This window comes from Anas acuta, chromosome 24, assembly GCF_963932015.1.
Source record: "Anas acuta chromosome 24, bAnaAcu1.1, whole genome shotgun sequence".
Classification (NCBI taxonomy): Eukaryota; Metazoa; Chordata; class Aves; order Anseriformes; family Anatidae; genus Anas; species Anas acuta.
The window spans coordinates 1,412,375-1,428,841 of record NC_089002.1 but is presented as its reverse complement, the minus strand read 5'-3'; the positions used below and the strand labels follow the sequence as shown (position 1 = coordinate 1,428,841).

The following is a 16,467-nucleotide window of genomic DNA, read 5'->3' as shown; positions in this document are numbered from 1 at the left end:
ACTGTAGCTGCAGGACACGGGCAGGGGCTGGCCACGGCTGGAGGAGGTCAGGAAAGCCAGTTCTCAGAAGGACTCTTGAGTTTGCAGGCAGCAGACATCCCTCCTCTCTGTCTGCAGGCTGGGTGTCTAAAACACGGCTGTTCATCCCACAGCATCTTCCTGAGCAGAGTGCAGGTTACTTCGGGTACAGACACCTTGCAGTGGTGGCAGTGCTCTCCTTCTGGAGCAGCCAGCCAGGCTGGGGGGGAGTGCAGCTCCCCCTCCACTCCTGCTTAGAGGTCACGTTGTTAATTGAACTTAACAGGAGAGCGTAGCCCGGTTGGGCAGGGTGGGCTTGTCCCTTGTACCTGTTTCATTCAAAATAGTGACTATGAGGTTGGGAACATCACTGACACGTGCAGTAGTAAAGTCAAAGCAGTGTGAATGCACGTTTTTTTTCTCTGACCCAGCCCTGTCAGCTTATGCTTCACTGTGAAGCTTCCTTTCTGCTGTACACATGAGGACAGCTACAGGCGAGCTCCTTTTCCCTGTACGTAGGAAGCATCTGAGCATAGCAGTTTTTCAAGGGAAAAGCCTTTCTGCAGGATTGTTTCCCTGTACCATTTCATATATAAAGTGAAGAAACACCTGGATTTGTAAGGATGTTGTCAACATCCATTTGCAATTCATGCAGCCACAGCAGGCAGCACAGACAGGGCCAACAAGTTTAGGTTTGAACTTCAATCCAAGACCTAATAAGCAACTCATTCTCACACGGACAATTTAACTACAGGAGGCTAAACATTTCCTAGGAGAAATTCCTAGGAAAGTGTTTGTACCTTTCCCCCTGGAGGACCCTCCATTAATTTAAGTCTTTGTGCATTACTCCTTTTCTCTATAGAAATGCTAATGAGGAACAGACTGGAAGATGTTACCTCACTTGGCTTTTAGGAAGGCAACAGGCAACAGTTTTCAAAGTAGGAGCAAAGAGAAGCAAAAGCGTGTTTTTGTAGGTCATTTATTGATTTTTCCAACAAATAAGGCCACACACATACACACACACGCTTTGTAGTATCTATCATTACACAAGCTTGGTGAGTGACCCACATTTCATCCTCAGCCGCACATGTACTAAAATGCAAATTGGAAACCCTGATAGCTGCACAGGAACTGTTAAATAGAGAGGGCCTTCAGCCCAAATTTGGTACTAGAAGCATGTTTTGCACTGGAGCATAGAGAGCAGAGACGTTGTCCAGTGAGGAGCTGGTCTGGAGTGGAGCATCAGGATGTCAGAGTCAGGATGCCAGTTTGTGCACTGCTACAGTGATGCTGTCATGCTTCTGGATCATGATATTCCTAGAACAAGGAAAGTGAGGCAGTTGAGAAGCCAGCTATGAGAGCAGAAGCTGACTTGGATGGAAAACCAGATGGGCAGCTCTGTGCTAGACCTCTCAGTTGCTGCATCTCTTCCCATCAGTCCCAGGAAGAGTGCTGGAAAAGTCTTCACTAACAAAACTGGCAAAAAAATGATACCACATCATGGGCTAAATTATCCATGGAGATCCCAACAGCAGAAGAATTATCATGCTGGAGTAGCCACCAGCCCCTGAAAGGTTTCCTTCTGCTTTTACAATTCCTGTTATTTGAGGTCCCATTAGTCTAGTATTTCCCATGCCTATTTGTGACTGTCCTCTCCATGTAGCTTTGGAGATGGAGCTTTCTCCAAGTCTTCCAGTTTACTAAAAGAGAGAGAGCGCTGCTCTACAGATTTGACCTCCCCCCAAGGAGATCCCAAAAGATAGGGGCAAAAGTGAATGCAGAGAAAAGCAGCACCCCCAGGCTGGATGCTCACCCGCTGTCTGACTCCAGGCATACCACAGGTATATCGGTTGGGTCGGAGGTGAGCTTGGCTGCCTGCTGGGCGAGGACAGAGATGACGCCGGCGTGCTCATCTGAGAGTGTTCCTCGGCCTGTGAGGCAAGGGAGATGCCGACTAAAACCATGCGCGCACGTGAAGCAGCCCCCACATACAGCCAGATGGATCTGCTCCTGCCAGTCCCCACTGTCCCTCTACGGGCTGACACCGCACCCCTCCAAACTGTGGCCCCTCCAAGAAAAATTGATTTTAAGTGTCAGGAACAGGTTGAGGTTTACAATTATAGAATATCCCAAGCTGGAAGGGACCCACGCAGATCATCAAGTGCAACTCCTGGCCCCACACAGAATCACCCCAAAATCAAACCCTCTGTCTGAGAGCGCTGTGCAAACACTTCTTGAACTCTGGCAGGCTTCATGCTGTGCCCACCGCCCTGGGCAGCCTGTCCCAGTGCCCGACCACCTCTGGGAGCAGAACCTGTCCCTCACCCCCGGCCTGACCCTGCCCTGTCCCAGCTCCACGCCGTCCCCTCGGGTCCTGTCACTGTCCCGTGCTGGGAGCTGCAGGCAGCGCTGGAGGTGCGGCTGTGCCTGAGCACAGCGGGGCGATCCCTTCCCCTTCCCCTTCCCCTTCCCCTTCCCCTTCCCCTTCCCCTTCCCCTTCCCTTCCCCTTCCCTCCCCGTTACTCACATCCCAGGTTGAGGCCCTGCGAGTCGGTGCACAGGACGCCCACCACGGCCGGGCTCTTCATGCTGCGGGCAGAAAGCGGCGGTGAGCGCCCCCCGGTGCCGCCCCCCCAGCCCCCCCCGTCCCCCCGCCCCCCGGTGCCGCCCCCCCCCCCCCTACGTGTCCTCCAGGTGCTGCTCCAGGGTCCCCTCCATGTCGCCAGCCCCGCGCCTTCGCTTCCGCCCTGCTCCGGCAACTCCTGGCAGCGGCGCCAGTCACGTGACGCGCGCGGACGGTGGCGCCGCGGGACCAAAAGGGGCGCCGAGCTGCGCGAAGGGCTCGGAGGGACGGGGGGGGGGCCCACGCGTGATCTCTGGTGGCGGGGCCTCGGAGCCGGCTGGCGGCCGCCCAGGAGAGCCTGGCAACAGATCTCGCCTTGTCGGGCTGGAAAATTAAAATGTTGTTGATGGGGGGTGTGCAGTGCAGTGGTGATTCTTCTTTCTTTCTTTTTTTTTTTTTTTTTTTTTAAAAATAATTATTATTATTTTGGTTTTTTACATATTTCTTCCCTCGGTTTTGCTGGTGCCTTGATCCCCCCTGCCCACGGGCTCCGTGCTGCTGCCCCAAACAGCCCAGTTTGGAGCCGTGGGCACGGCCCCGGGGAGCACCACGGCAGGGCCCAGCCGTGGCTGCGCCCACCCAGGCCGGGGGCTGCGGCCTCACAGCCCTGCGGGGGCCTTGGCGAGGAAAAACCTCCCCAAAACCACAGCTCGTAGCCCACCCCCTGGAGAAAGGCTTCGGGATTTCTGGTGGGGGCATTTCTGGAGGCTGGGAGTAATCGTTTCAAAAGCAGGTGGAGGAGACTTCAGCAAAGCCGCAGAACAGCTGCCACTTCAAAAGGAACGCTGGGCTTTGGCAGGGGAAATGGCTGGGCTATTTTTAGTCAGTTAAATTGACAATTTAGCATCGCACTGATGCTCTGCAAGAGAAACCTTTCTAGCAGAGACAGCAGGGACTAAACCTGTAATGTTGTTGGAGAGCCCAGCTGCCGTGGGGGTGGTATCTCGCAGTCCAGGGCTGGTAAAATCTCGCTAACTAGATCCAAATCACAAACCCTGCTTTGCTTTCCTGTCCGTGCGTCAAGGAGCTTTACCACAGCCTGGGCTTGCGTGGCCCTGGCCAGTGGGAACGAGCTCGGTCATGACCAAATCCAGGCAGGACCGTGGGAGCCCAGGACCATGCAATGGTCATGGGGGGGTATTTGAATAGACTAACGCTGTTTTTGTAAATCTTGCTATTTCTTGTTGCAGGACTGTGATGGGGGCTCGTGTCACAGAGCTGTGTGGGGCATGGCAGTGGGTGATGAACGGCCTCCTCTGCGGGGACGTCGCCTTGTGGAGGCTGTGGGGTTTTATGGCTCCTCTCTCACCTGACAGATGCAGTCCTGGGTGCACTTTGGTGTTTTTGGGGAAGGGCCCCAGAGTGAGCGTGTTGGGGTTTTGCTGATGCATACATGCAAAAAAGCAAATTTTGCAGATGTGGAAGATGTCACTGTGGGAGCTGGCCAGCCTAGGTTATGATGCCAGCATCTGCAAACTGCTCTGTCCCTTGCACCCTCCCAGGATGTATAAACAAAACCAGAAGTCGATAATTCCACCTGTTTCTGCCTTTTTAGCCACTTCAGTAATCCCTAGTCATGTTTCCATGTGCTCTCAAGAGATATTCCAAATACAGGTATGGGGGATGTACTTCAAACCTTAAATCAAGATATATTTACACATTCTGTTCATGTACAAACATGCTTTTATTACTGAAAAATATATTATTCACTCCCTGTCTTGTTTTATTGTCACAAATAAATGCATATATATTATGAGTCTATCTTTCTACAGGGTACTTATTGCAGACCCATACTATTACATATTATACTCTTACCATCATAGATGTACCAGGCTAACCTTTTCCTTTTACTTTCTTTTAGCTCAATAATCACAATTTCTTACTTCAGTTCTTAAGTACACCTGTCAGGGATAAATATGTATGTACTTGGAAAATCCAGCTGTGTTGGCTTAGTTGAAAAATAATCCTGGGAAATAGATGAGGGTGGATGACTGCTTGGTGGTGTTTTTTTTTCCCCACCCTATGTGGGGAAAATATTTCTTCTATGATGTTAAGAGATTTAGGTCTCATCTGCTTATTCTGAGATCATCAGGAGGAGACAAAAAAAACCAACAAACACATTGGAGGAGAGGGCAGGGGGTATATAGGGTGCAGGACTGCAGTCGGCACAGGCAGACGGCACCATGCGACGGCTCCTGCAGACCCTCTTCTTGCTCCTGCTGCTGCCCTTGCTCCGTGGCGCTGTCATCACGGGGGTAAGTGCAGCCTCACTGCTCCTGTGCCCAGCCTGGGGTGGGGTTTGGGGTTGTTTTGCCTTTTTTTTTTTTTGGCCTTTTTTTTATTTATATATTTTTTTGGAAATAGGGCAGAAATTGTGCTTGTCACCCTGGGGGTTGCAGTTATAACACTGTAATTAGATCTTCTTGCTCTCCAGAGTTCATTGCACAGGTTTTGTGCTTAATCTTTATCAATTACCAGTTTATCTTGCTTTATCTGTGTGGAGCGAAGCGCAGGGAGCAGTAGCTGTATATGCTACCCTGAGTTCAAGTTGCTTTGAACTTGCCCTGCCGTCCCCCACCCGTGTGGTGCAAAGTCAAATTGGATGTAAAACCAACCCCCCCCCCCCCCTTTATTTGCACTGAGAAAATGATCAGGAGAGGCACTGGAATGCCAGTGGTGCCTTTCACCGTTTGCTTTAGGTATTTTTTAGTTAATTACTTGCTTTCTCAGTGCGTCAGTTCTGTTCCCTATCAATCCTTGCTTTTCTGCCCATGCTGCTCTTTGCACACGCGTGTAGTCACCGCAGAGCACAGCTTTTTCCCTCCTTTTCTTTTCTAAGCACTACATTGGACTCAGCACACAGGAAAGTGAGGAAGTTTGCAAAGCTTTCCAAAAAAATACCCTGAAAAAAAATACCTTGCTGGGGACTGAGTTCCAAGCAAGAGCTTGGAGCATCTTGGATTGTCTTTCACCCTCCCAAGTTGGGACAAGTTTTTAAGAGGAGGGAAATGTCTGGTTGAATAGAAAGATGCCAGGTGCCCTCTGCTGTGTTTGGGTGCTGGTGGGGCTCAGCGGAGTGTGCAGCTCCTGGTGGTTGGAGGAAAGAGGCTGCATTGAGAGAGAGCCAAGCCATGGTCCATCGCCACTGGGACCTGATTTTTAACATTATTTGGGTGCTAAGAGGTGCTTTGGGTGCTCTGGGAGATTCAGGTTCCCTTAGGGGGTTGAGCTGGGAAGCTGCAAACTTCTCCCCCAGGCATGGCTCCCTCCCTGGACATGTGGGGTTTTCCTGGTTTTACACCCTGTTTCCAGACTGTGCCCTGCCCCAAAACCCCTGCAGCCAAATGGGAGAGCTGTGAGCATCCCTCACCTCTCCCTTAAATCCCCATGCAGGATTTGAACCCAGTCACCCGGGAGCAAATTTCTTGGCTGCTCCCCAAGGGATTTTGGGGGCAGACACACTGACCTCCTCCTCCCCCCCATCGTCTTTGTGTCTCTCCCAGGCCTGCGAGCGGGACCTGCAGTGCGGCAGCGGGACGTGCTGTGCTGTCAGCCTCTGGCTCCGGGGTCTGCGGATGTGCACCCCCCTGGGGCAGCAGGGGGACGAGTGCCACCCTTTCAGCCACAAGGTACCGGAGGGGGGGAGGTCCATGGGTGGGGGAAACGGGGCAGTTCAGAGACCCTGGGCCAAGCACTAGCTTGGCTCTTGCAGGGCACTGAGCTCCATATGTGGGAGAAAAACTCAACTAATGCCCTGGGGTGGCGAGGGGGCTGGGATGGATTTGGGACAAGGCTGGAGGCAGCATTGTGGGGGTTCCCAGGCTGGCGTGATGCAGCTGCTTTCATCCTCTGAAGTGTTTTCTGCTCCTGCTGTCTGTCCCTGCCACCCTAAACCCTGCTGCCGTGCGCCAGTGGTGCCTGGGGAGCTGGGGCTGAGTCGCCAGCACATCTGTTTAAATGAAAGTGCTCCAAATTGACTTGTAAATGCTCTGCCAAGCAAGGAGAAGCCAAGTTAATACTGCAGAGTCACCCAAGAGCTGCAATCTTTGTTGGATAAGAAGCATTTGGATTATCCTGAGCTGCCATTCCTCTTCTGCGTGCATTCAGTGCCAGACACCCAGCCTCGGGGGGGAGGGGGGAAGGTTCTGCCTCCGGGCCCGCATATCGATTTTGCATGGTGGTAGTGATTTAGTGATGCTGTGCCTTCTTTTCCTGCTCAGATGAGGAGTGAGCAAAGGCAGAAGGATCAGAAATTAATTTCAGGCATACCCATTAAACTCCTGAGAAGCAGCAGAGAGAAATTCCCAGGGCTTTTGTTACATCTGATCGTTTTTCTTACCTGCTTGCATCCCAAGGGCTGACACAGGGGTGATGCAGGGGGGATTTCCCCATCCTCTCTCCTGTTTCTCTCTGTAGGTCCCATTCTTGGGGAAGCGCCAGCACCACACCTGCCCCTGTTTGCCCAACTTCATCTGCTCCAGGTTCCTTGATGGCCGCTACCGTTGCTCGCTTGACTTCAAGAACATTGACTTTTAGGTGATGGAGCTGTGAGTTTCATCCTGGCTGCCAGCCCTCAGTGGCCATTTTATGCTCCCTCCTGTGGCTTAATGCACTGTCCCACCAGGCAACCCTAAAAGTGCTTTTCCAAGGTAGACAACATTGTTATAAGCTATGTATACGGAGAAACCGAGGCACAGTTGGGCCAAGCTGCTCTGGCACATTGATTAGCAAAGCTCTGCCCCAAAGCAGAGCCCTGTCCTGCAGAGGAGTGGACAGAGGACAGGACACATGTCCTCTTTTTTGTTGGCCTCGTTTCAGAGGATATTGTCTGGCTGTAATGGATGCTGTCAGCTACATTTCACCTCCATCCTTTATTTTATCAAAATAAAGGGTGATGAAATTTGGGAAGAGTAAGAACACAGAACTCCCACCTCTGCAGCCAGGTGCTTCCTCCCATGGGGTTTGCCCCAGTGCAAAATAAAATCTGGGAGGTGAAGCTGATTGGCACCATTGCACCTGCCAAAATGTCTGCAAGAGTGAAGCCAGCAGGAGGAGGTGGCAGTGGCAACCTGAGCTCCTTTCTGGGAGGCTGAGGCGCGTTGGCTGCAGAGCTCAAGGTACCTTCCTTTGCACAGCCCCTTCCTGCTGCCTCCAAAATGAACGGTGATCTTTGGCTGCTTTCACTAGAAATTCATTTCAGGGAAGGGGAGATTTTTGGCTGTGCCAAGCCATCCAATTTTCATATTTTGCAGGCCAAAGAGGGGAATGGAAAGCTTATTTCTGCACTTTTCAACCATGCAGGAAAAAACAAAAGGAAAGTCAGAGGAGCAGAAATTTCCCTTTGTGAGAATCTGAGCTTTTTGACTGACAACCAAACTTCAGCTTCTTCCCAAGCCAACACAAACCCAAAGCCTCTGCAGTGCCCCTGTAGCCTCCCAGCTGCGCTGGCTCCTGTGCAGTTCCTCCTGCACAAATCTGCTTTGTGATTGATGCAAGACAATTCCTGTTGTGATCGTGTGTTTTCCACATATTTCCTCCTGGAAGCAGCTCTGAAAGCTGGTGATGAATGAGCTAATGCCTGCAATTAAAAGCCCATCAATTGTCTTGTGTAATTAAGGGTTGGGCTTTCCCCAACATTGAAGCTTTGGTGCAAAGCATCTTCCAATGCAACTTCTTTAGCAGGGGGTGAAGCAGAGCTGGCTGGAGCTGCCTGATGTGGGTCTTTGGGACATGAGAAGTTTTCCAGGCTCAGCAGCTGCCTGAGGTTCAGGCACTATGCTGGCTTCCTTTTATGCTGGTCAAATTTGAGAGGAAAAGGGGACATTAAATTTAATTAAATGTTTTTTTTTTTTTTTTTTTTTTTTGTTGTTGTTGTTAATTTAGGTCCTAAAGGTTATCTCAAACACAAGCTTTCAGTTCCCCTCCTAAAACACATGGGAAAAGCCTGCCTCATTTGACCATCCCTTTGACTTCCCAAAGTAACCTCCAGCAGCTTGAGGAGAAATATATAAAAATAAAAAAAGAATAATCAGCATTAACAGAAAAAAAATATTTCCTTTAAAGAAGTGGCAACGCTTAAGCGAGAAGCTTGTTTTGGGGTGTGAAAGCACTTGGACACAGAGCTGCTGCCTGGGAAGCAGCAGGGGTTTACCTTCGGGAGCAGCGCCTTGCGTCCTGGAAGGGAGCTGAGCTGCAAACCCCTCCTGTGGTCTGGGTCCCCCTTTTTGCTGGATTTTGCTGGGTTTTGGTGCTATTGTAGCAACCATTTCTATTTCTAAGGACACCAATTGTTTTTCTGTGGCAGATGCTGTGTTAATGGAGAATGTAAAATAACTGAGATTAGGTGAAAGCTTCCCCACACTTGTGTGTCCCTCAAAAAATATTGTAAATTGGATGAAAATAAAATACTGCAATGACTGGGTTTTATTTATTTATTTATGTGAAGAAAGACTTACCTCAATAGGCAGCTTGGATAAAACAACAAACAAATGCATTTCATTGATTTTGAGGGCATTTGCCCATTGCTTGGCATGGGACACAAAGGCAGAAGGGCTCTGGAGCTGTCCTGGACAGACCCTTTCCCCATATGGAAGGGGTCCCCACAGCAACAGGGGGAAGGGGGTGGTGGGAATCAAAACAAACAAACAAACAAAAAACCATGATACTATTACTATTTTGTAGCAGTGTAAAAAATACATAGCTTCATGTTTGGGGTTTCTTTTATTATGTTGCGTTGTTTCACTTGCTTCTTCTGGTTTTCCTACAGATTGGCATTGCCAATCTCCTGCTGGCTTTAATCTGCAGGAGATCACAGGTTAGTGGGAAATCACTCAATGACAACAGCAAGTCTCCCCCCTGCATTTTTTCATCCTAAGAGCCACCATGCAAGAAAACCTCGGTGCACACTCCCAGAGGGGATAAAACATATGTAGCGAAGGAAAAGCTCATGTCCTCCCGCGGGACGTGGGGAAAAGCCGACACAGCCCTTAACCTAGAGCACTGGTGGCTGTTTGCCTCACATGCTTGTTTCCCACTGCAGCGTGGTGCCAAGCACCCCCTTGCCTGCTGGGACGTCCTCCCTGCAATGTCCTGGCTTCAAGGTGAACCGCGCCCAGCAACAAATGGCTTGTGGTGGCACCACAGTGCCAGCGCCGTGCCCAGGGGATGCTCGCTCCCAGCGCTGGGTATTCAACACCCGATGTAACCGCAATGTGGTTACTAAAGAGCATCATGCAATTTCCCCCTAAAATCCACATCAAATTCACCCTGCCTTTACAGCAAGAATAAATCAAACCTCCTGCTGCTTGAATTTCTCTTTCAAGTCTGGGAATGCAGCATTGCTCCCACCCAAAGCTCTCCGGTCAGCAACTCGTGGTGCCCTGCAGTGATTTGCTGCTCCTGGCAGTTGGATGGGGCCAAGACAAAACCATGGTGCTCACTGAGGCTTCAGATCAGATGCCCTATAAGGGGTGCAGTTTGGGTCTTCCAAAGCCCTTCTTTGAATGGCACTGGGACAGTCGTAACTCCAACAGCAGCCCTCGAGAAGCCAATTTGGTATAGGTAGGGTTGAATGTGGATTTTGAGGGCTTCAGCTGGAGAGGTTTTGTTTCCCAGGGTGGTTTCTGGGATGTGCCATGGTGGGTCTGACCAGATGGGAAGGGGCTTCCCTTATGTGAGACCAAAGCTGGACGCATCCCTGGAGCAGGCAGGGGCTGTTATTCCATCCAGTGCAGCCCAGCCCATTCCCAATTCTGTACTAATCAATGGGACAATTTCAGCTGGTTCCCATAATGCTGCTGAAGAAATCACTATTAATTCTTGCTTTACTCTATTACAAAAGCAGGGCCCATTGCAGAAAGCTGCCTTACCCTGCAGCAATGGGAGGGGACCTTCCCAGCAGTTCAGGGGCATTTAGCATCACTTCTAATCCAGGCAGTGAAAAGTCTGAGAGGGGATTCCAATGACAAACATAAAAGGAACACGACAGCTTTTCCATACTGTCGTCAGAGAAATCCTACACCCTGCTGCGATGCTGGTGGCTGCCTCCAGCTTTTGGGGCCTTTAGGTACTCAAACAGAAGCCGCCAGCACCGAGCTGATAGGAAGCTCCTTATCCCGTGGGGTACAGCATCGCCCTGCATCCTCCGTCCTCCAGCTGAGCTCTCTCGTGCTCTCCTCTTGGCCAAATGCAAAAGGTGAGCCAATGCCTTTAGCAATTACTGATGTTGCTGATAGCAGGGTGCTCATTAGGCTTTTAATCTTGGTTTAATGGTCCCTGTATCACTGGGCACACAGCACATGGACAGGGGTCAGCATGGTGCAGGGTCACCTTTCTCGCAGCCTGTTTGCATATGCCTTAACTAATCAGTTTTGCAGATAACAGCAGGTGGCGGAGGGCCAAAACGTGCGCACAGCCCAGATGCCCATGTCCCCACACTGTACGCACATGGTGGCACCCAGTGGGACCCTATTCTGTGTTCCTACCAGGGACAGATCCCCCTGAAGTGGGGGCAGGGAAGCATGAAGCTGGGGACCCACTATTGCTTATGTTTTGGATGCCCAGGTGTAAAGCGATGGCTAATTTTGATGCCCACAGTGTGCAGATCCTTGTCAGGATGAAGGATTTGGGGTGCTAAAAGGATGAGGGGATCAGGGAGGGGGGCAGAGGGGGAGGACAGGGGTTGCGGTAGGAATTTGGCACAGAGCACCTGGCCATCACCCCCTCGCTGGGTGACGTAACGACATTGGGTGTTGTTTGCCATGGGCTCCAGTCCCTGGGTGTCACCGGGGGGGGGGGGTCTTGGCTGGGTGCCCACCAGGGAGGGGACAGTTCTGTGGCAGTCCTAGCTGCCCTTGGCACCAAAGCTGGGGAGTGCTGGGGCTATATAAGCCACAGGACATTTGTGCCCTCAGCCCCAGCACGATGCAATCCCTGGTCCTTCTGTGCGTGGTCCTTGCCCTCTCTGAGGGCTTCACCAAGTAAGACCCCACAGCATCATGATGGGCTTCAGCACCAACAGTGACACTGTCAAGTGCTACTTGCAGGAGCTGCAGGCAGTGAGCTCCTGGCTAACTCTGTTTTTCTTGTTTCTTGTGCCAGGCTGCCCTTGGAAAGGGGGAAGAAACTGAGAGAGATCCTCCGGGAGAAGGGGTTGCTGCGCCACTTCTTCCAGCGCCACCGCTATGACATTGGCACAAAATTTCCGCACGCTTTTCCCAATTTAATCGACGTGGTCGCCGAGCCCCTGCTGAACACCCTGGATGTGAGTGCTGGCTTTGACCCACAGTAGTGCAGGCCTGGGGTGGTCTGTGGGATACCCATCCCTGTGTCTGTGCCATGTGCGGGCCAAACCTGATATTTTTTTCCCTCAAAGTCTTCAGCTCACTTCCTTTGCCCCTTCCCACCCATACTGTTGGCCCTGGACAGAGCCTGGACACTGAAATATCTCCTCAGCAGCTCTGAGACCCATGAGTCCCATGCATGTGCAGAAGGGGACCACAAAGGCTACAAGTGGGTCTGGGGCAGTTCCAGGCCTGGGTTCATGCCCTGAAAGCATCCTTTTGTCCTGCTGCCCTGTAGATGGAGTACTATGGGACCATCTCCATTGGCACCCCACCGCAGAACTTCACAGTGGTCTTCGACACTGGCTCCTCCAACCTCTGGGTTCCCTCTGTCTCCTGTGCCAGCCCAGCTTGCCGTAAGTATCATCAGACAGGGCTCCCCATTTTGCCAGGGCTGGGATCCAACAGCACATCATGGGCTTATCTCTGCAGAATCAAGCCCAGATTTTGTGGTGGCACTGCAAAGAGACCAGGGCCCCCCTAGCCAGTATAATGAGCAGACCCCATGGTGCTGGGTCCCTTCAACTCTGCGGAACAGGCTGGGATGAGTATTTGGGATGTAGCACCTACTCAGTGCTGTACTCCCCAGGGTGATACTCCTAGTGCTCAGTGCCTCAGTTTCCCCATCTGTCCTAAAGGGGAAATGGAATATCCTGCAGATCCTTGGCATTAGGATGCTGGAGAAGCAGCTGTAACATATGGCAAATATTTACAGCTAAATTGTTCCTGCAGCACAAGTAATAAATGGCAGGTCTAAACAGCAATTCAGCATGGTTCTTACTCCCACGCTTTCCTTATGGCTCAGCCTTCCTGAAAATCTTCATTTTTGGTTCCCAATTACCTTCTAGAGAGCCATCAGATGTTTAACCCATCGCAGTCATCCACCTACAGAAGCACAGGGCAGAACCTCTCCATTCACTACGGCACCGGTGACATGGAGGGCATCGTGGGCTGCGACATTGTCACTGTGAGTGTCACAATGGCATCTCAGGGGGTTCCTCTGTGCCTTCTCCACCAAATTCACACCCATATTGCAATGCCTGATCCAGCTAACTGTCATCCTCATCCCTAGGTTGCATCACTGATGGACACCAACCAGCTCTTTGGCTTGAGCACCACAGAGCCTGGCCAATTCTTTGTCCATGTTAAATTTGATGGGATCCTGGGACTGGGCTACCCAAGTCTGGCTGCTGATGGGATCACTCCAGTCTTTGATAACTTGGTGAATGAGAGCTTGCTGGAGCAGAACCTCTTTTCAGTTTATCTATCCTGGTAAGATGCATCAGCTGTGACAGCTGGGGGAAGTAGCAAATGTGTCTGGTTCAGATAATTGCATTTGCTGGTCACTCCAGCTTCTCCACTGTCACTTCTGCTATCCAGCTGTTGTCTTTGTGCCATGATGCCTAAGGGCAGGGGAGTATGCTGCTGTAGTGCCAGCAATGAGGTGGGGAGTGGATGTGACTGCAGCGTCACAGGCAGCATCTTCCCCCACGGGACTCGCGGTCTCCTTATTCTAAGGTAATTGCACTGAAGCGACATGGCAAACCCTCTGGTGTTTTCCTTTTTTGCATCATCCAGTGAGACGATGGGGAGCGTGGTCATCTTCGGGGGAATTGATGAAGCTTATTTCACTGGCTCCATCAACTGGATTCCTGTCTCTTACCAGGGTTACTGGCAGATCTCCATGGACAGGTAAGGAGATGACTCTGCTGATTTATGTTCATTTCTAGCCATCACTTCTGAAGAGAACTGAGACCCATGAACATCATGGGCTTTCCACTGGCATTTAACACATTGTGGCGCAAAAAGCCAAGGAGCCAAAACCCGCAGAACTTTGGCAATTTCTACCTGATTTGGGTATGCTTTGTACAGGGACACAGCCTAGTTCTTCTCTTGCACAAAGCCTATTTCTCTTGGGGATGTGTCTGGTGATGAGCAGAGCAACTTACTTTGCTGGGCTTGGTTGGGTCCCAGATTGTGGCTGTTTGGTGCCTACATCTTCATTTATGCACTGGGGCTGTGATACCAGCCGTCATTGCAAACCCCAAGAAGTGGAGGGCTCAAGGAGAGGAAAGCTGTCCTAGCTCTAACTCTTACAGAACAAGTCTGAAAGTGTCATGAAGATTCATCAGGCTTAGCAGCCCCTCCCTTGTCTGTTTTTCCCTCCCTGCTGCCAGCATCATCGTGAACGGGCAGGAGATTGCGTGCAGTGGTGGTTGCCAAGCCATCATTGACACGGGAACGTCCCTTGTGGCTGGGCCACCCTCTGACATAAGTGACATCCAGAGTGCCATTGGGGCCAGGCAGAACACGTATGGAGAGGTAAGAGCATCTGTGTCCTGCTCTGCTGGCCCTGGAGACAGCCTGGCACAAGCCTGGATCCAAGGCTGCTTCCACACACAGGCAAACAGCATCACTGCTCATGGCAAAGCAACCCTGCTGCAGTGGTACCTCCAAAGGAGAGCTCCATGAGACTCTCCCAGTCTTTAGTTTTAACCAGCAAAATCAAAAACCTTCCCTCCTCACCAGCTGAATGTGTTGCTTCTTACCTAAGAGCCTCTTTCCTCTGCTCCCTGCAGTACAATGTGAATTGTAGCTACATCTCTGCCATGCCTGATGTTGTCTTTGTCATCAATGGGGTTCAGTATCCAGTATCTGCCTCAGCTTACACTGAGCAGGTAAGGAGGAGTGAGTACCCAGCTTCCGAGAGCCTGTCTCTACATTCTTTTATTTTCTCCAATGGCTCTCATCACTTTGGCCTCTCCCATTCCTGTGGGGGACAGCAGATGGATGGCCATGGGCCTCCAGAGTGACCTGGCGAAAGGCACTAACCCACATTTTTCCCCTTTGCCTTCTCTTGCTCAAATGCAGAACAATGAAGAAGCGTGTATCAGTGGTTTCCAGAACACCTCTGCGGACCTCTGGATCTTGGGAGATGTCTTCATCAGAGTGTACTACAGCATCTTTGACCGGGCCAACAACCGTGTTGGACTGGCCAAGGCTGTTTAAAACCACTGTGACGCCAGCAGTGCTGTGGTTTGATCACTCAACCAGACCACAACCATATTTTTTGGAGCAGCAAGAGATCTTCTCTCATAAGGAATCCCTTGCTCACACACGAATAAAGTGTTGATGATATAGAGATGGTGGCTGCACATTTATTTGTGATAAAAAGGCAGGAATTATGAAGGAGGTGTCATACAGTTACTGCTTCATGGTGGCTTCATAGTATTCAGTCAACTCCACAAGACTGGGGCCTTTGGGAGCCATGGTTGTGGCTGGGAAGGGCTGAAAACCAGGTCAAGTCAAGGCTGTCTCTTGTACTGGGGCTGCATCAAATAAGCGGTTCTGAAAAAAACAAATTTCCTACCAGGGAGGATAAACTCTCCATCCCAAACACAGCCCACCTCAGAGCAGATCCCTGGAAACCCACACCCAAGGAGACAGCTTGGAGACAGTTCATGCTCATTGTGTCCTTGCCCATTATGAAACTTTTACAGAAGAGCATCCACAGCTGCTTGTGTGTAGCAGTGATGTCTCATTTCAGTTTCCATGGTTTAGAGTAATCCATTTACACTTCGCTTTCTTTCCCCCAGCAGAATCTCAATTTAAGGTCCTTTTCAAAATACCAGCCTGTGCTCTCAGACTGGTAAGAGATTGGAAACACCAACTAATCCTCAGTTATAGGCCTTGACAGTGTTGAGGGGGAATAAAAGAACAACTAATATTTTTATCTTATACTCTTCCACCCCCACACCCCACACCCCCCCCACAATGGTCAGGATGATTCCTTCCCTAATTTTGCTTCTTTCCTCTCAAAGAGCAGTTCTCATTTTTGAAAAGGAAATTACCATCATCCATATAAAACCCTGTTAAAACTGGAGGCTGTCTCTTTCCTCCCTAGCAGCTGTAGTGAAAGTGCTCAGCAGGAGGCTGGAAGAGAACTTCAGGCATGACCACTGCCAGGTGGCACATTCCTCATAGCCAGATCCTCTGGATGTGGCTATTCTGCACTGATGCCAGAAGACCTTGGCAAACAGCTCTGCAAGGGGCTTTCTCCATGTGAGCATCCCACATGGCCAGGGGAGCCCTTCCCACATCTGCATGCACTCTGGCAATAAAGAAAGAAATCAGCTAAAGGCTTCCAAGCAAAAATTAAAAGGGGGAACAAACACATTGGGACTGCTGTAGTAGTTCCCTACTGTGTCCTGGGAAATGTCTATCCTGGAGTGCCATCTCGTGGCTGCGGTGCCAAAACTGTACCGTGCATAGGGGATGCACAGAAATATCTGTTTGGTGGCAAAAGGATGTTCCAAGGTTTGCTTGGAAATTAGGACTTGAAGGAGGAGAAAAATGCTCCTAGTGGACAAATATGTCCAAGGTTCGGGCTTGCTCCATGGAAAGAAAAGTAGTCAGGACACCTTTCTGATAAAGCAAAGAGGTTTCATGCCATCTTCAGAATTTTTATTTTTATTATTTTTATTT

The 16,467-nt window shown here is 50.6% G+C and overlaps 3 protein-coding genes across 3 annotated transcripts; 2 read left to right on the top strand and 1 right to left on the bottom strand.

Moving 5' to 3' along the window:
* Positions 1-981: 981 nt before the first annotated feature.
* On the bottom strand, positions 982-2,849 carry LAMTOR5 (late endosomal/lysosomal adaptor, MAPK and MTOR activator 5). The gene is made up of 4 exons (XM_068659980.1): positions 2,702-2,849; positions 2,546-2,607; positions 1,832-1,949; positions 982-1,335 (listed from the first exon to the last, which is right to left on the bottom strand). The coding sequence occupies exons 1-4, from the start codon at positions 2,734-2,736 to the stop codon at positions 1,275-1,277; spliced, it is 276 nt and encodes a 91-aa protein (XP_068516081.1). The 5' UTR covers positions 2,737-2,849; the 3' UTR covers positions 982-1,274.
* Positions 2,740-9,047, top strand: PROK1 (prokineticin 1). The gene is made up of 3 exons (XM_068659978.1): positions 2,740-4,896; positions 6,145-6,270; positions 7,058-9,047. Exons 1-3 carry the CDS (start codon positions 4,825-4,827, stop codon positions 7,175-7,177), a joined length of 318 nt encoding a protein of 105 aa, XP_068516079.1. The 5' UTR covers positions 2,740-4,824; the 3' UTR covers positions 7,178-9,047.
* Positions 9,048-11,563: 2,516 nt separating this feature from the next.
* Positions 11,564-15,124, top strand: LOC137844046 (embryonic pepsinogen). The gene is made up of 9 exons (XM_068659977.1): positions 11,564-11,619; positions 11,741-11,903; positions 12,221-12,338; positions 12,831-12,949; positions 13,055-13,254; positions 13,561-13,674; positions 14,160-14,304; positions 14,562-14,660; positions 14,854-15,124. Exons 1-9 carry the CDS (start codon positions 11,564-11,566, stop codon positions 14,989-14,991), a joined length of 1,152 nt encoding a protein of 383 aa, XP_068516078.1. The 3' UTR covers positions 14,992-15,124.
* The last annotated feature ends 1,343 nt before the right edge of the window (positions 15,125-16,467 follow it).